At 37.0% G+C, this 20,365-nt stretch overlaps 1 protein-coding gene across 4 annotated transcripts in view; it reads left to right on the top strand.

The window, feature by feature from the left end:
* PRMT3 (protein arginine methyltransferase 3) overlaps window positions 1-20,365 on the top strand; it is a 131,991-nt gene that overhangs the window by 30,211 nt on the left and 81,415 nt on the right. For all 4 annotated transcript variants that reach the window (XM_033203909.1, XM_033203911.1, XM_033203913.1 and 1 more), the window contains one exon: window positions 12,579-12,678. In XM_033203909.1, the coding sequence (XP_033059800.1) occupies window positions 12,579-12,678 (100 nt within the window). The remainder of the gene's footprint in view (window positions 1-12,578; window positions 12,679-20,365) is intronic.

Genomic DNA, 20,365 nt, shown 5'->3' with positions numbered 1-20,365 from the left:
CTTTGGACTCTGCAGTGAAAGATCATTTCAGCAACATAAACTTACCTAAGGATAGCAAAGCTATTCAGTTGCCAGACAATTGTATACTGTGTTTATTACCCTCGGGAAGCACAGGTATTTTCTGTTTAATATTTTTACCATTGTCTTGGCTGCCTTTGGTTTCTCATTGACACAGCTAGGGAATAGCTCATTATTCAGACTTTCAGATGTTACTGCAGAAGAGTTTTTAGAAGGTTGATCCATCATATGGCCACAATGCAGTACACTCAATCTCAGTATGACATTAAAGGTGCAATCTTTTATATTGCCTGTATCTAGAATACTGTTAGAAAGGAAACATTAAGGAAAGTCTAGAGAATATTTTGATTTATTGTCATGTTTATGTAGGTGTCCTTCTCTAGACATGAGGACAGGAGATTTATCCTCATCTTTTTATCCCTAACACCTAACAAAGTGTCTGATACACATAATAGATGCTTAGTTAAGGTTTTTGAGTAGAAGTAAAGTATCTTAAGGTAATGATTTTAAAGATGGTGGTGGTGGTGGGGTGTGTGTGTGTGTGTCTCTGTGTGTGTGTGTGTATTTTGGAAAGGGATTACAAAATACACCAGCAAAAATTCTTGAAATAAGGGATGCTACTTCATATTTTGTTTCTAAATTTAATAGAAATAACAGAAATGTGAATTAAAGCTAAAGAGAAATTTGAACCACTGATGAGGCTAAAATAGTTTTTTAAAAAATTTGTTCTTCAAAAGCCATAGAGCTCTGGTGAAGGTCATGAAGGTGATCAAGACACCTTACAGGGAAATTAAATTTATTTCCTTTCCTAGTATACCCCGAAGCCCCCTTAATTTCTGATTCACCCCAGTGGTTCTGTCTTTATGGGGTACATTCCATGACCACCCACTAGTTCAGTGATTTACTGGAAGAACTCACACAATTCAGTATAAAGCTGTACTCACAGCTAAGATTACAGAAAAGGGTATAGGGCAGAAACAGCAGGAAAAAGATACCCACAGGCAAAGAGGTCACGGGCAGACTTCCAAGGTATCTCTCTCTTTTTATACAAGAGTTACACAAGAGATTTACTCCCCAACTTCATACCTCAGAGGCACAAGTGAGATGTCTCTACCTAGGGAAATTTGCTTGAGTCTTAGAGACTGTAGTTCTTAAAGCTAGTGGGTCAAGTAGGCATATTTCCACCATGTGACCAGCCATGGTATATACCCAAACCAGGTAACCAGTGTGCGTGATGAATCTTTATGTTTACTTTAAACATGTCGTCAGCTTGCTTCATCTAAACCTACTGCTTCAGGTAAATGGAGTATCATCATTATTCTGCAATCATATGAGTGATCTAGACATTCTTGTTCTTAGAGTTTGATCAAGAATCTTTGCCATGGCTATAGAGATCCAAGCAAGAACTGAGTAAAACAAAACAGATCTGCTACATTCACTCATTTTTTCCAAGTTATAAACCTGGCCTTCATACATGACATTTTCTTCCCCTTTACTCAACATACCTGTTGGAGACAGAGTCCTGTTGAGTATCCTTAATGTTTCTCAAATGTGTCTCTCGTCTATCCATGATGTTTCTCATGCATTACTTTACATTCTTACATCTCTCACCTGAATTAATGCATCTGCACTTAACTGGACCAGTTGTTTGTATTTGCCTCCCACCACTCTCGTCTGTTCTCTGTAGTGCAGCCAGACTGATTTCCTCACTTGATTCTCCTCTACTTTAAATAAAAAGGAAGAAAGTGGGGGGAAAAATATTTTTGTATTGGGAAGATGAAAGAGGATAAATTACATGTGATTCTACTATCAGAGACCACTATCAACATTTTGGTATATTTCTTGCCACTCTCAAAAGCCTTAGGTCACAAAGATGAAATCCATAGAAATGTAAACTTTACCGAAATATCAGCTCCCCGTGGTGCGGCAGAAATTTTTCTTTTTTTCATTCATTGATGTGTCTCAATTACCAGGAAGGGGACCCAGCACATCCTAGGCATTCAGTGTAAGTACTTATTCAATGAATGAATGAATTAATCAGTTTTTAAGATTCAGGACATTATATATTCAAAGCCAGGTAAATCATTATCACCAAAGCCTGCAACCCCATTGTTTCCGATAGATTCCAGATGACTATTTTTATCTTTTTTCACTTTATTAGAACTGAGTTATTGCTAATTTCAAACAATAAATGTCCTCAGTGTTAGTAATTCCACAGCTACACGTTTGTAAATAAAGATGATACATTTGGGAGGGAGCAGCTCATAGAATAGCTTTGTTATGGTTCCAGGTCTATGTCCCATACCTTCCTGGTAGTTCATTCCTTGTGGGATGTGTGTAAATCTGCCTCCAGCTTCATATGTTTAAGAATTCTTGCTTTTTGTTGACATTTATGAATGAAGGACTAGATATTTTAGTAAAAGTAACTGGTATAGGTTTTATCTCTGAGGGGAAAAGGTGGAGACTGGTCAGTTTACAGTTACCCCAGTAATGTTTTAGTCCCTTTATCACTCCCACGTTGTATACCTCTTGACTCCAGTGGTTTGTGTTGTGAAGAATGGCTCCACGTCCACTATCATGCTCGTTGATGTGTGCATTGAGTACTAGGTCTTTCTTCACAGATTTACCAATATAATTTCATTCCCTTTTTTCTCTCAACTAAATTATGAGATTCTTTGGTTCTTTGGTATTCCCTTCCAAAATCTCCATGTATTTATCCATGTCTTACATTTTATATTATTGTCATTTCACTGTGCTTAGGGAGCAAAAGAGAAATAAATATGTATACATCGATGATATATTGAAATGAAAGTAAATAAATAGTATATATTGTATCTTTTGTATCTATTAGGATATTCCCTTCTTCTCCCCCTTAAGCTATCATCCATATATTCTAGGTGAACTTTACATGTGTTTTATCACTAACTTTAAATGCATTTGATTAGTTCATTTTATGAACTCATATGTACTTTCTGTTGCTTGCTTGTCTGTCTCCCCACTAGACCATCTTCTTCCTTAGAACATAGACCATATCTTGGCCGGGCAGGGTGGCTCAAGCCTGTAATCCCAGCACTTTGGGAGGCCGAGACGGGCGGATCACAAGGTCAGGAGATCGAGACCATCCTGGCTAACCCAGTGAAACCCTGTCTCTACTGAAAAATACAAAAAACTAGCCGGGCGAGGTGGCGGGCGCCTGTAGTTCCAGCTACTCAGGAGGCTGAGGCAGGAGAATGGTGTAAACCTGGAAGGCGGAGCTTGCAGTGAGCTGAGATCCGGCCACTGCACTCCAGCCTGGGCGACAGAGCGAGACTCCTCCGTCTCAAAAAAAAAAAAAAAGAACATAGACCATATCTTTTACCTAAATCATGTAGGGAAAACGTAGATTGAAAATTTAATCCTGTATTTCTTGTTCCAAAGATCCTGAAATGACTCTTCATTATCTTTAAGTAAAATCTAGACTTAAAGATAAGTCTTAGCATTACCTCTAAATATCCCCCAACTATGTCACTGTATACTATCTCTTGTTGCTCTAGTCATACTAAACTGTTCAAAGTTCTTTAAATTTGCTTCTCTGTCTCTCTGTCATGCACACACACACAAGGCAGTTGTGCACACACACAACCCTCCTCTACCCATACCCATACACATCTTTGTATATACTGTGTCCTTTCCTGGCTAAGCTCAGATGTCACTTACATAAAGATTTATCATATGAGCTTCCATAGTCCCCAATCCTGTTTACTATTCTGTCTCTCTTAGACCATACCCTTAAGTGCATGGACTGTGTCTTTTATCTCTGTATGCTTCGTACAAGATAATTAATCATGATGATGTCCCTGTATCATGAAGTGAAAGTTAAATTGCTACTTTTAAGATAGGAAATAAGATAGGAACGTATGTGTTCTAACAAAATTTCCCCTCAGAAAAAGTTGATAATTTCATTTTTATTGGATTATTTAAGAGAATTACTTAAAGATATCCTTTTTATTACCTCGTCGTATTTCTTTACATTAGAATCATGCTTGTTTTTCAGTAGGTGTTTCCAAAGATAAAGATTCATTTGGCTTATACTGAAGTAGGGTTTAGTGAGTAGCCACTTGAGAAAACTAAGTAAAATCTGTATATTTTTTTCACGAATGGAAAAAATCAGGTGGTGATTAACAGTCTTATGAAAGGTTATCTGTGTCGATGATATCTGTTTTAATACAAAACTAATGGGAATTGTAAGGCTTTGTCCTTTTTCCTGTGTTTTCCCTTAAATCGTAATCTTTCTTATTATAGTCATATTTGAACAACAAATAATTACTGATGCAAATAGGATTATGACTTGTAGCAGACAGTAAACAGGCCTAGCAGATGGTCTCTTACAGAACACAGATCTTGTTTCAGCATAACCATTCTGGAGATATTTTTAAGCAGTGGGAACATTTTTCTCTTTTAAAAGAAGCTTGCCTTCAGTTTTCTTTGAAGTGTTTGTCATTGGTAAAGCTTTAATGAGTATTTCGGTAAGCAACAAGCAACTATAGCAATTTCATCAGAATTTTATTAAATACTGTTTTGAAAAAAAACTCATAAGCATTTCTTTAAAACTTTTTGTATGAAATATACCATGTAAAATGAGTACATAAAACATCAATAAACATCAATAAACATGTTTAGTATGCATAAGTATCCATAAATAACAAATGAAATTAAACATATAGTAACCATTACCCAGGCCAAGAGAACTTTGCCACCAATTCAGAATCCCACCCACCTCCACTGCTCTTTCTCAATCAGATGGGCTACTATGAACAATTTTATGATGATCTGGTTTTACATGTGCCTTGGTGCACACATCTAGGGGGTGTATACTTACAAGTAGAACTGTGGTCCTTAGGGTATACATATCTTCAGATTTCCTAGATATTGCCAGAGTATTTTCCAAAGTAGTTATACCAGTTTATCTTATACATATAGTATATAGCAGTTCTGGTTGGTATTATCCACCTTTAAAAAATGTTTCCAGTCATTTGTGTAGCAGTATCTCATTGCAATTTTAATTTTTGTTTCTTTGATTACTAATGAAAGTGAGCACCTTTTCATGTGATTGTTAGCCATTTGGATTTCCTTTTTCTGTGAAATATTTGTTTATGCCTTTTGCTCAGGTTTCTTTTGAGTTGTGTCTTGTTTGTGTATTTGTAGGCAATCTATATATATATTTTGGGTTTGAACTGTTGATAAGTTTTATGTAATGCGAAAGTCTTCTCTCATTCATATTTGCCTTTTCACTCTCTTTGTAATATCTCTCGATGAATTGAAATTCTCAGTTTTCATATGGCAACGTTCTTATTTATAGTTGCCACTGTTTGTGAGTTGAGTAAGGAATCTGTACCTTCACTGAGGTTATAGAGGTATATATTCTTGTAAATGCTTTATAATTGTGCTTTTTATACTTAGGCATTGATTTTTGTATATGGTATGAAGTGGTGGTCCAGTTTTGTTCCTTTTCTTGGTATTGTATTTAGATGACCCAGTTGTCCTGGTCCCATTCATTAATCTTTGTACTTATATTATCATTTTTATCAAGAATCAAACATCATTATATGAGGCCTGTATAACCTTTATACTAAAACTCCACTAAGGCAGTAGGACCGAAAATCACAAGTCACTCATTCATTAATGCAAATGCAAGAATCCTAATAAAAATATTGGAAAACTGGGCCAGGCACAGTGGCTCACGCCTATAATTCCAACACTTTGGGAGGTCAAGGTGGGTGGATTACTTTAGGCCAGGAGTTCGAGACCAGCCTGAGCAACATGGCGAAACCCTATCTCTACTAAAAGTACAAAAGTTAGCCCGGCATGGTTGCACATGCCTGTAATCCCGGCTACTTGGGAGGCTGAGGCAGGAGAATCACTTGAACCCTGGAAGCAGAGGTTGCAGTGAGCTGAGATCATGCCACTGTACTCTCTAGCCTGGGTGACAGAGCAAGACTGTGTCTCAAAAATAAAGGAAAACTGAGCAATAAATTGGGAAGTAAAGTTTATTCTAGGAATGGTTAAATATGAGAAAATCAGAAAAATCTATTGAGTGTGTCTCAAGAGATGCAGTATAAAAGTCTGATAAAATTTACTATCCATTCAGTGTATCTATGTATTTAAAACCGTTAGCAAACTAGAGTTAGAAAGCAGTGTCCCAATATGATAAAGAACAGGGTGTGGACGAGTACCTGTCAGTGCCCTGTTAGGAACCAGGCCACACAGCAGGAGGTGAGCAGTGGGTGAGTGAACATTATCGCCTGAGCACCGCCTCCTGTCAGATCAACGGGGTCGTTAGATTTTCACGGAGTGCAAATGCTAATGCTGTTGTGAACTGCATATGCGAGGGATCTAGGTTGTGCGTTCCTTACAAGAATCTAATACCTGATGATCTGAGGTGGCAGTTTCATCCCAAAACCATCTCCCACCTGCAGGTCCATGGAAAGATTGTCTTCCATGAAACTGGTCCCTGGTGCCAAAAAGATTGGGGACTGCCGCTACAGAGTATCTATAAAAACAAAACCTACAGCCAGTATCTTGATGAAGCAGTGAAAGCATTCTCTTTAAGTTCAGGAATAGGACATGGATACCTTTCATCACCTCTTCTATCCACATCACCTCTTCTATCCAACACCATAAAGGAGATCCTAGCCAATGCACTAATATGATCAAAAGAAAAGTATAAGAATAGGGTATGAAGAAACAAAACTGTTTTTATGATGTTTGTGTATGTTTATGAATACAGACATTAGAAAGAAGCTATAAACAAATTACGATAAAAGTATCAAGATGCTGAATACATAATTAATCAGAGTTTATTATTATTTTTGTTTGTTTGAGACAGGGTCTTACTTTGTCATCCAGGCTGGGGTGCAGTGGCAAAATCATGTCTTATTGCAGCCTTGACCTCCCAGGCCCAAGTGATCCTCCCACCTTGCCTCTCAAGTAGCTGGGACCACAGGCCCATGCCACCATACCTGCCTAATTTGTTTATTTTTTGTAGAGACAAGTTCTTCCTATGTTGCCTAGGCTGGTCTGGAACTCCTGGGCTCAAGCAATCCTCCCATCTTGGCCTCTCAAGGTGCTAGTATTATAAGCAGGAGCTACCACGCCTGGCCTATTGTTAATATTTTTAACCTCCTCCCAGACAATGCAAGGACATTAAGTCACTTTAAATGGAAAATTCACCCTGGGGATGAACATCCCCCAATAAATGTTGGCTGTGAATCATGGGTCAGCTGTTTTAATTTCTTCCTCCCCACCACCTTCTGACCTTGATCATTATCTCCTTTCCATATATTTCTCAGGTGTCTTTTTGTTTTATTGCTTTCTGCAATCACTTATGCAAAGAATAAGTCTCTAAAAACCCTTAATGACCACCAGGATTTGACCTGTCCTCTATAAAGGTTGTTAATAATTTCTTCGTAGAACCCTCATCTAATTTCTCTTTTTTACATCGTTTTTCAAAAATTATTGAGTCCTTCTCAATGAGCTGGGTTTTTTTTTCCCTTGTCCTTTCTTTCCTCTCATTGATTTTCCTTTTCCTTTCTATGTTAAAAACTTTATGTGGGCCTCATGCTTGTTAACTGAGCCAGTCAATCAGATAGTGCCTCCTGAATATTCTCTTGGCCTCCTAATTGTAAGATTACATAAAGTATATGAGAATGGAAAGTTGCTAATTTCTACATACATCGTCACCTCTGTCCATAGCATTAAATTTTATTGTTATAAAGCCAATCTAAGTTCAGTTGTACTCCTAGCATGCCTACTCCTCCTTCAGAAGGACTGTTTGCTTTATATGTGGGGAAGAGAGTATGGCAGTTACCTCCCTTGGGGTAGGTATGCTGCAATCCTGCTTTTACTCACTGTAGCAGATTGGTTGTCATACCACCTGGAAGAATCTCTTCACAGCCACTTGGGGATCAATCATCAATCCAGTTACCCCTTCTACTCAGCAGTATATGAAGTAGGTGATGTGTTTCCCTGTTTGTTAATTCTGAGAATTTATGCCAGTAGTAAATGTTGAGAGTTTATGCCACTAGTGAATCACCAGGATTTTCTGGTATTTCTCCGTAAAACAGTTTCTTTTCTTTTTTACTGAATACTCTCAGAACATAGTAGTCCCCAAAACTTGTCCTCTAGCTGTTTGCATTGTCTTTGTGGCAACTCATAGTTTTAAGTTCGTTACTTTCCTAGTGAATGCTTCATCTTTCCAGGTAGATGTAAAAGCATAAGAAGGTCTTTCAGTGAAAGGAAAAACTCTCTTGCCACCATTTCCTCTTTGAAAGGACTGACATTTATTAGAAACTAGTAACAGCCAGAGAATGGGATTTTTCACTATCTTCCCCTCTGCATACTATTCCCTATCAGTCCACTAGCTAGTTCTCTAAATCTTGCCATTTCCTACCAAGGTTAGGTAGGCAAACATCCTAGGATTCAATCCTCTGCCAGTTTTTTTTTTAATTCCTTTTTCTGGCTAAAGAAATTCTTTAGCCTTTGTGACTCATGGGTCTGCAAGAGAGTCCTGCACACAGCACCATTCTGAGCTAACATAGTTTCAAGTCAGACACACATGAACCTGATTACCCAATATTACCGAGAGAGATTGCCCAGTTTTAAGCTTTATTAATAATTTCAAAGGTACAGGCAATCAGGAGACTCAGAAGAAGTAGGGATTAATCTGGCACATAGAGCGAGGCTTCTTACTGTGTGAATTGATAACCCATCCACCCCATTTGCAGACCTTTTCTACTCCGGGCCAGAGATCATGTAGCTCATATAGGGAAGGAAGGACTAAAGTAGCTGCTTTTAATATCCCAAATCTCTTAGTCTGGACTTCCTGATTTCCTCTATTATATGGGTAAGATCTCTGGTTCATGTGAGTTAGATTTGACACACTGATCTATATATTGACTCACTACATATATCCATTTGCTTTTCTCATTTCTTCCTTTTTCCCTGACCATCTAGGACCAGTTTTCTTCCTGAACTAATTTTTTAGTATTTCCTTCATTGTACATTTATGTCAGTAGCCAAACAGAATGTTGTTTGTTGGTCTGAAATGTATTTTGCCTATAATTCTGGGAGATATTTTTCTGTACATACAGAATTCTTCATTGGCAGTAATACTGTAGTACAGGAGTTGGTAAACCTCAGTCCATGGGCCAGCTACCTGTTTTTGTAAGTAAAGCTGGAACACGGCTGGGCCTTTTTGTTTATATATTGTCTATTGCCTCTTTCACACAGCAATAGCAGTTGAATAGTTGCAACAGAGATCATATGTCCTGCAAGTCTAAAATATTTTTACTTTGGCAGTTTAAGAAAAGGTTTACCTGGTTTATTGGTGATATTCTACTATCTATGGCTTTCATTGTTGCTATTAAGAAGTCACCTATCAGAACAATTGTTATTCCATTGAAGACAATTTGCCTTTGTTGATTTTTTGCCTCTGATTTGTTTAAGTATTAAAGATTTTTAAAAATTTAGTCTTGAGATTCATTGGATTACTTTTGTCTGTGGCTTAAGGCTTTTTATCAATTCCAAAAAATTCTCTTGATCCCAGGAGTTTGAGGTTACAGTAAGCCATGATCATGCAACTGCACCCAAGCCTGAGTGACAGAGTGAGACACTCTCTTAAAAAAAAAAAAAAAAAAAAAAAAAGGCCAGGCGCAGTGGCTCACGCCTGTAATCCCAGCACTTTGGGGAGCCGAGGCAGGTGGATCACGAGATTAGGAGATCGAGACCATTCTGGCTGACACGGTGAAACCCTATCTCTACTAAAAATACAAAAAATTAGCCAGGTGTGGTGGTGGGCACCTGTAGTCCCAGCTACTCGGGAGGCTGAGGCAGGAGAATGGCGTGAACCCGGGAGGCAGAGCTTGCAGTGAGTCAATATTGCACCACTGCACTCCAGCATGGGTGACAGTACAAGACTCCATCTCAAAAAAAAACAAAAAAAAATTGATATGGGAGTGCAAATGATCAAGAATAGCCAGAAGGATTTTTAAAAAGAATAAACTTTAAGGATGTACACTATCAAATGTCTTGGCTGAATTTAAAGCTATAGTAATCAAGAAAGTGTTATATTGGCATAAGAATACACATCGAAATTTGGGGGGCAGAATTGAAAGTCCAGAAATAAATCTATACATACATGGTTGTTTTTGACAAAGATATCAAAGTAATTCCATAAGTTAGTGATAGTTTTCCCAACAACGTTGAAACTATTGCTGTTGATAGTCTGTCGAACAAAGTTTTTTCAACACTGTATCAGTAGTTATTGATATGGGGGAAAAATGAACAAGGTACATATGGGAAAATTAACTGAAATGAAAACAGAAGCATTTAAGGAGAAAACATAGGTGAAGTATTTGGTATAGGCAAAGATTGCTTAGATATGTCACCAAAAGCATGAACCATAAAAGAACAAAATGATAAGTTGGTCTTTATCAAAGTTAAAAACTTTAGCTCTTCAAAATATACCATTTAAAAAATTAAGAACCAAGCCACAGTATGGCAGAATTATTCATTGTACATAAATCTGACAGAATTTGTATCCAGAATATGTAAAGAACTCTTACAATTCTGTAATAAGAATACAATTGGGCTGAGCGTGGTGGCTCATGCCTGCAATCCCAGCACTTTGGGAGGTTGAGGCAGGTGGATTGTTTGAGCCCAGGAGTTTGAGACCAGCCACAACGTAGAGAAACCCCATCTCTATAAAGAACCACAAATATTAGCCAGGCATAGTGTCACACACCTGTAGTCCCAGCTACTCAGGAGTCTGAGGTGAGAGGATCACTTGAGCTTGGGAGAGGTTGAGGCTGCAGTGAGCTGTGATTGCACCACCACATTCTAACCTGGGCAACAGAGTGAGACCCTGTCTTTAAAAAAAAAAAAAAAAGAATTCAACTGACCTGATGTTTTAAATGGACAAAAGATTCAAACAAAAGAAGACTTGGGAATATGGCAAGCAAGCCTAGAAAAAATGTTTGATCATTAGGAAAATGCAGTTTATAACCACAATGAATTCTTTCTACACAGTGAAAGTTTCAAAGATCAACAATAGTGAAGCAAGGATGTGAAGCAACAGGAATGCACATGTATTACTTAAAATGTCAAATAGTTTATATGCTTTGTAAAACAAATTGGCAGTTTGTTTAAAAAGTTAGATATACACTACTATTTGATGGAGCAATTCTGCTTATACACAGATGTTTATAGCAGCTTTATTCATTATGATCCAAAGCTAGAAGCAATCCAGAATTACATACACAGGTGAATGTATAAACAAAATTGTGATTTATCCATGTGGTAGAATACTACCCAGCAGTAGCAAGGAACAAACAAACTAATATACACAAAAGCATATGTGAAACTGAAAATGTGTCATGCTTATCGAAGGAAGCCAGGCACAAAAAGAAGCAATACGATTCTGTTAGCATGAAACTCTATAAAATACAACTCTAATATATAATGAAAGAAAGAAAATCAGTGGTTGCTTGTGGATGGGGAGGTTTTCTCAGAATGGGCACTAATCTTTGCGGGAAGAGGAAATGTTCCATATATTGATGGTGGTGGTCAACAAAGTATCTGTTTTTCAGAATTTAACAAAATTAACCTAAAATGAATGCATTGAATTGTATATAAATAATACCCAATGAAGTTAAGGAGGGACAATTTCTTTGATGGAGGAAAAAAATCCTCTGTAGTTAAAATGTACATTCTGAGAATTCAGAATTTATTAATCAGATATAAACTTAACCAGCAGCTTACATTCACCTTTCTGAAATTAACTGTTGTTTCATATTACAAAAGAAGGGGAGGTTGAAAATATTGCTAATCTTATTCGCAAGTATATAAAAACATCTAATGATTGCCACTGGTCAAGGTTAAATAATTTTTGATAGTGATAGGATTTCAGGTTTTATGTAACACTTAATGTTTTGTTGTTGATAGTGTCATTACTGTTTATAGATACATGTATAGCTTTCACAAGTATTTGATCCTCTTAATAGCCTGTGAAGTACATAGGGTCAGTATTCTCTTTTACACCTGAGCAGCACAGGCTCAATGAAATTACTTAAAATGTTGGTGAAGATCACATAGCTGACAAATGCCAGAGAATCTGAGGGTTAAATTAGGGGCTTGGGGCTTCAAATTCTCTCAGCCCTATGACAGACACACTATTTCCCTTTAAACCATACTTTTATATGTCTTATATGTCTGTGTTCACCTTTGTGTTGTTTTTTGTTTTAAAGACATGTAACTTCATTGACATGTTATTCTTGATAAAATTTGGATTTCTTTTCAAACTCAAGTTTTAAATATTGATTCACTGTATTGCCATATTAACCAGAAACATTTTTGGGCATTCATGGAGTAACCATAAAATAATTATAGTGTCCAAAGAACAACTAAACTTTGATTGAAATACTTTTTTGTCCCACAAAACGAGTTGTTGGCAAAAAATTATGTAATATGACTAGCTTTCAGAATCTGTTCAACCTACTAATCTAATTCATTATGATAATTTTCAGACTAAATAAACTTGAAGATACTATTACACTAATTAAAGGAAAGATTGAAGAAGTTCATCTTCCTGTAGAAAAAGTGGATGTTATTATATCTGAGTGGATGGTGAGTGTTTACAGAAAAAACTACTTTCATTGGTAAAATGAAAAAACTTTTTTAAAGTAATGAATAAGATAATAGTTTTCCTGAATTTAATTATATTTGATACATGGCAGAATGGTGACATTATTTTTTAAATAGCTACATTAGATACTGTAATGTGTAATTTTTAAAAATAGCTACAGTCTTCTTATGGTAGTTTATTCTGAAATGGCGCTTATTTATTGGCTATTCATAATCTTTAAAAAGTGATAAATTATCTTTTTTATCTTAAAAATCCTAATAAATTATTTTTCTACTTTCTAAGTTTTAGATATCTAAGTGTTTGCCTGAAAGCCTTCAGGGACTAGTAAGAACTTATTAGGACTGTTTCATCAAAATTAACGTAATACTGCCACCGTTATCATACTGAATGTCCTATCTTTCTAATCTGTTGGGCCAAGTAATCAATGTCCATTATCACGTAAAATAGAATTTATTGCTGTTATTGAAATAATAAAAGGAAGGTATGTTACATAGCTTCATAATTTGCTGTTGAAATCTTGAGTCAAGACAGAATATTTATTTTTAAATATATGGAAAATAAAATTAATGGAGGCTGGGTATGGTAACTCACACTTGTAATCCCAGCACTTTCGGAGACTGAGGCAGGTGGATCACCTGAGGTCAGGAGTTTGAGACCAGCCTGGCCAACATGATGAAACCCCATCTCTACTAAAAATACAAAAATTAGCCAGGCATGGGGGCAGGCACCTGTAATCCCAGCTACTTGGGAGGCTGAGGCAGGAGAATGGCTTGAACCCAGGAGCTAGAGTCTGCAGTGAACCAAGATCACACCACTGCACTCCAACCTGGGCAATAGAGCGAGACGCCACCTCAAAAAAAAAAAATTGTATTTGACAGCTGATTTTACTTACCGATATGTCAATTTGACAGAAATAAACTGGATAGTATTTCTAATAAAGATTTTTAAATTATTTTGAAATTATTTTTCCTTAAAGTTCTATTTGGTAGATATATTTTCATAAAATAAATTTATCAAAAAATTTTAAAACAATGAGTTTTGCTTTATATTTTTTTATAAATTTTGAATAAACATAGTTATAATCCTGGTGAAATAGACATTTCAAGGAACTTTTGGAATATTCAGATTTAATGTAGTAGTGTAGGGAGTTCCATTCTAGAGCTGATGACAGTCACAGTTGTTGACAGTTACAATTTTGTATGTGAAACAGTATGCTGATTTTTTTTTAATGCTAAGATTGGCCTTAAACAACCTTTAGTGACAATATTAATATTCTTACACCAAAGAATTTGTATCAGCACTCTGATTTCTCATGAATTGAAAGAGTAGATATGAATTAAGAATGTAACATTTCTTTAAAGACTTGAAAAGATGCTTCTGATAAAGCACATTTGAGGCATATACTTGACAAGAATTTTAAATAGTTTATGCTGTATATTTTACTCTTCTTGGAAAATGCATCTTTTAAATTACTCCAAAATAGACTTTATAGGCAAACCAAAAGAAAGACTTGTCCAAACTTCCTGTTACCTCAGTTGAACATTATTATATATCTGATTACAATAATTAATGGGATAGTTCTTGCTCTGCCTAGCAGAATTATACTTCTGGATATTGATGTTCTAGGATTTTTCACTTCCAAATCTGAAAGATGATCTAGAATTATTAATATGCAATTGATACCTTAGAACCAGCTGGTTTAATAACTGCAGTTAGCTGGATTGAGTGAATTCATGAGATTGTCTTTATGGTGTGAACTTTGAAAGTTGTACTGTTGAAAGTTGTACTGGAATCCATTTTGTACCCTTCTGCTTTCTTCTGTACTAAGGAGGGCTAACCCTGCAGGCTGCCTTTCCGAAGCTCCAGTGATGGCTGACTTCTACTGAGTTTGGGGAACCCAATGGGAAACACTAGAAACACTAAATCTCCCAAAATTTAAGAAAGGGAGAAGCCAGGGCATTTCTTCCCTTCTTTATCTCTAGTGTGTTGCTGGCAAAAGCTGTTTCTTTTGTGGTTCCACTTCCCACCGGACAGGCATGCTGTAATTCCAGCATCCACTGTGCAACCCCAGCCCTGGGTTCTTGTAGCAGTAGCCTAGGAATTATAAACTTGTGGGCATTATAAAGTCTGGTTGTCTCACTCTCTTGATGACTTCTCATATCTTTTATCCTCTGTGTAAGTGACTTTTGACATTAATTTTCCTCTATTTTAGACAGCTTTTGTGGTTTCTCTTTTCCTAGTTTGTACTTGTAACTCAGCAGTCCCCAGACTTCTTGGCACCAGGGACCAGTTTCATGGAAGACAGTTTTCCCATGGATTGGGGGATAGGGATGGGATGGTTTCAGGATAAAATTATTCCATCTTACATCATTAGATTCTCATAAGGAGCATACAGTCTAGATTCCTCACATGCACAGTTCACAATAGGGTTCACGCTCCTATGAGAATCTAATGCCACTGCTGATGTGACAGGAGGCAGAGCTCAGGTGGTAGTCCTGGCCTGCTACTCACCTCTTGCTGCGCAGTCCAGTTCCTAACAGGCCATGGACCAGTACCCGTCCATGGCCTGGGGGTTGGGGACTCTTGCTCTAACTGAAATAAAGAACACCTTTCACTTTAGAGCATTGGTTGGGTAAGATCTCTCCCTTCTTCAGGAAGGCAGTCATTGGAGTCACTGGAGCCTGAGATGAAAGGAGCCAGTTGTTTGGAAGCCAAGATGCTTGGAAGCCAGTAATGAAAAACAAATCAGTGTGTCCAGGAAGGGATAACTAAGAACTTTTCTTCTTCCTCGCCACAAAGGTGTTACTTTTAAGCATTTGCATTATCTCACTGTCTGCCTTTCCTTGTTTTAAGCGACTTGAAGTCTAGCAACTATTTTAAGTGCTCTAGGTGGGGCATTGGACACTGAACTTATGGCAGTCAGTTCTGGATGCCCTTATTTCTCTAGTGAAATTTGCATTTAAGGCCTTAAGAAGGCTTGTGCTGAATTATTTTCAATCATCTTTGTGGATTGGAAATATCATTTATGGTATCTTCTAAATCCTACAAGTCCCTAACTTTATTTAGTACTTTCATTAAGATTTTTGATTTGAGAAACTGGAAAACATTAATTACATAATTAAACAAAGGGCAGGTATGCTTTCCAAAATTTATCCTCCATATTTCAGGCACATTGGCTGAAACAGTAGGCAAATGGTAAACAACTATTTTAAATCTGTAGCCCCATTTTCATGAACCAGCATTTTAAACTTAAATTGCATAGACACCTGTCTTTGTTTTTTTTTTTTACATACAACATAATAAGGATGCAAAAATCTAGAATGAACCATGGTTAAGCATTTTTTTTTTTCTCTTTTTACAAGTATTTCCAACAAGGAAAGACAAAAATGGAATATACCCTCCAGAATTGGGCACAGATGTTTAATGGACGTGTAATCCAGTATAGCAATGTAGAAATCATATATTGCAGAGATGTACATCTGTTTTCTTCTTCTGTGGTCCACTAACTATTCCATGGCTGAATCTAAATATGTTTTTAGTCTGCACCTGTTCATGAATTTTTGTCTTTGTTTTGGAAGATTTTTCTAGATAAGACTAATTTTAAAAGCTAAATTATTGCTGTTAGCATGTTATTTAATAAACAATCACTTGGCTTTTATTAACAAATTTCCAGTTTTAGGCTTGCCTTTAATTTTATATTTTCATTTTTGTTTTTATTTAAGAGAAGTTTTCTTTTTATTTTATATATTTAAGGTGTACAACATGATGTTTTTATTTACACAGTGAAATTATTACTGCTGTCACATTACTATGTCCATCATCTCACATACTTACCTGTCTTCATGTATGTAATAAGAGCACCTAAAATCTATTCTCTTAGGAAATGTTTCATATATAATACAATATTACTAACTATAGTCCTCATGCTCTACATTTTCATTTTCATCAGATGGAATTTCTGTTTGACAAAATTGTTTCAGTTAAATGTAAACAGTTTAATCCCCAGAAGATGTTAATACGTATTGCCTTTTGTGTATGTGTCCTCATTTTTTACATTTTAGTCTACCAATAGAAGTTCTTGTTTTGAGAGCTGTTCTTTATTGCTTCTTATTTCTGACTGCGTAATAAAACTGTTCAAAATAAGCATCCCTAATTCTGACCCAGTAAGCCAAATTGACTCATTTGGTGTTGCTGTGTTTCCTCTCTGTTTTCAGCATGACTTTGCAAGGACATAGAGTAAGTCCACAGGGCTTAGCATTGGTAAATGACGGAATGTGAATTGTAAGAGAACGTTCCCAGACAGAAATTCGCTGGCCTCAGACTTTTTTTTGTTGTTGTTGTTGAGACGGAGTCTCGCTCTGTCGCCCAGGCTGGAGTGCAGTGGCCGGATCTCAGCTCACTGCAAGCTCCGCCTCCCGGGTTTACGCCATTCTCTCGCCTCAGCCTCCCGAGTAGCTGGGACTACAGGCGCCCGCCATCTCGCCCGGCTAATTTTTTGTATTTTTTTTAGTAGAGACGGGGTTTCACCGTGTTAGCCAGGATGGTCTCGATCTCCTGACCTCGTGATCCGCCCGTCTCGGCCTCCCAAAGTGCTGGGATTACAGGCTTGAGCCACCGCCCCCGGCGCCTCAGACTTTTATAATTTTATGTACAGCACATTAAAGACATGGAGTTAGTATATGACAGGGTTAAGAATGTTGCTCCATAGGCAAACTACCTCCATTCTTGGGCGTGTTACCTCTCTATGCTGCAGTTTCCTTCTCTATAAAATGAAAATAACAGTATTACCTACTTCATAAGGTTTTTTGTGAGGATTAAATGAGTCAATACGTGCAAATTTCTTAGAACAGTTTCTGGCACATAAGATCTCAATAATTTAGCTATTCAGTTTTGAAAGTTATACAAACTTTTAAGTACTCTGTAACTCATGAGCGAGCTACCACACTAGCTAATTCAATAAAAGTTGGAAATAATCATATACATGAAATAAAGAATATTAATTCTTGGAGGAAGAACATTCTTAGGGCTTCTCCCTCGCTTACAGCCCTTTGTAAAAGCAGACTTTCTCTTTCCATGTCTAGCATTTACTAATTGACTGTCTATGGTTGGTGTGCAGAAGTATGAAAGTAAACTGATGGATGTGAGTGACTGGGATTTGGGGTATTCTTGGTATTTTTCTTAATGTTAGTTGAATCAACATGTATTTTATGTATATTTCAAGCATAATTCTCAGTTTGCTGCCTTGGAAACAATTTTTAGGCAGTGCTGACAATGCCTAATAATTTTAGATAAAATATAAAATTCCCATTCCACAGTACTATTTTCTAGTACTGTTAAGTGTTAACAGGGAGATATTTATAGTACTTGAACAATGAAAGAAAAATTGTGGTTCGTATTTTTTCATAGATAGGCTAACATCTGAATCAAGAAAAAAACGAAAACAGAATAGAACTGTAATTAAGAATACGTCCCTTGTGTATAATTATTTTGGTCTTATAATCTATATTTTTGTTCTTGTCTGTGCTCTTAACCACTTCCTAGCCTTTCTTTTATTCAGTCTTCAGTAAGTTATAAAGTATTCTAATCATGATTATTAAAAGGTTAAGTTATTCAGGAACACGAATCAATTGCCCTCATAAACATTTTTCAGGTAATCCCTCAGAGAATACAAAATGTTTGTTAATTTTTATTTTAAACTCTAAAATTCTGTTACAACTTAAAAATATTTTGTCAGTAATACCGTTTACTTCTCCCTGGGAGTAAAAATAAACCCTTCAAATTTACAGCTTGCATTTGTAAACACACAAGCATTTATTATAAATACAAATTACCTTCTGTAAACTGTATATTGTGTATATACGCCCCCCCTTTTTTTTTTTTTTGTCCATTCAACTCTTAATAGACACTTAGGTTGATTCTATATCTTGGCTATTGTGAATAGTGCTGTTATAAACGTGGGAGTGCAGACACCTCTTTGACGTACTGATTTCCTTTCCTTTGAATATGTAGTGTGATTGCTGGATCATATAATAGTTCTATTTTTAGTTTTTTGAGGAACCTCTATATTCTTTTTCATAATGGCTGTACTAATGTATATTCTTACCAACAGTGTATATGAATTCCCCTTCTCTGCATCCTTGCATCCTTTTTTTGTCTTTTTGATAACAGCCGTTCTAACTGGCATGAAATAATATCACATTATAATTTCAGTTTGCATTTCCCTGATGATTAGTAATGTTGAGCATTTTTTTAATGTACCTGCTGGCCTTTTATATGTCTTCTTTTGAGAGATGTCTATTCAGTTTATTTGCCCATTTTTGATCAGATTATTTGGATTTTTGCTGTTGAGTTCTTTATATATTCTGGATATTAATCTCTTGCTGGATAAATAATTTATAAATATTTTCTCCCACTCTGCAGATTGTCTCTTTATCGTTTTCTTTGCTGTGCAGAAACTTTAATTTTAGTGGCTTTTTTTTTTACTTTCAGATCTGGGGGTACATGTACAGGTTTGTTATTTAGGTAATAACTCATGCCTTGGGGGTTTGTTATACAAATTATTCATCACCTAGGTACTAAGCCTAGTACCCAATAGTTCTTTTCTTTTTTTTCAGACAGAGTCTCGCTCTGTCGCCCAGGCTGGAGTGCAGTGGTGCCGATCGCGGCTCACTGTAAGCTCCGCCTCCCAGGTTCACGCCATTCTCCTGCCTCAGCCTCCCAAGTAGCTGGGACTACAGGCGCCTGCCACCATGACGGGCTAAGTTTTTGTATTTTTCATAGAGACGGGGTTTCACTATGTTAGCCAGGATGGTCTCAATTTCCTGACCTCGTGATCCTCCCACCTCGTCCTCCCAAAGTGCTGGGATTACAGGCGTGAGCCACCGCGCCCAGCCCCCAGTAGTTTTTTTTTTTTTTTTACTCCTCTCCCTCCTCCCAACCTCTACCCTCAAGTACACCCCAGTGTCTGTTGTTCCCTTCTTGTATTCATGAGTTCTTATCATTTAACTCCCACTTGTAAGTGAGAATTTGCGGTATTTGGTTTTCTGTTCCTGCGTTAGTTTGCTAAAGATAATGGCCTCCAGCTCCATCCATGTTCCCACAAAAGACACGAGCTCGTTCTGTTTTATGGCTGCATCGTATTCCATGGCGTATCTGTGCCACATTCTCTTTATCCACTCTGTCACTGATGGGCGTTTGGGTTGGTTCCAATTCCGTATCTTTGCTATTGTGAATAATGCTGCAATGAATATTCACATACATCTTGCTCTTTATGGTAGAATGATTTTTATTTCTCTGGGTATATACCCAGTAATGGAATTGCTGGATCAAACGGTAGTTCTGTTTTTTTGTTTTGTTTTGTTTTGTTTTTGAGATAGGGTCTCCCTCTGTCTCCCAGGCTGGAGTGCAGTGGCGCGATCTTGTCTCACTGCAACCTCCGCCCCCCAGGTTCAAGCAGTTCTCCAACCTCGGCCTCCCAAGTAGCTGGGACTACAGACGTGTGCCACCATGCTGGCTAATTTTTGTATATTTGGTAGAGACGAGGTTTCACCAAGTTGGCTAGGCTGGTCTCGAACTGCTGACTTCAAGTGATCTGTCCATCTCGGCTTCCCAAAGTGCTGGGATTATAGGTATGCACCACCACACCTGGCCTGGTAGTTCTGTTTTTAG

Source organism: Trachypithecus francoisi, unplaced genomic scaffold (genome assembly GCF_009764315.1).
Source record: "Trachypithecus francoisi isolate TF-2019V2 unplaced genomic scaffold, Tfra_2.0 Lachesis_group8, whole genome shotgun sequence".
Lineage (NCBI taxonomy): Eukaryota > Metazoa > Chordata > Mammalia > Primates > Cercopithecidae > Trachypithecus > Trachypithecus francoisi.
This window is presented reverse-complemented; position numbering and strand designations above follow the sequence as displayed.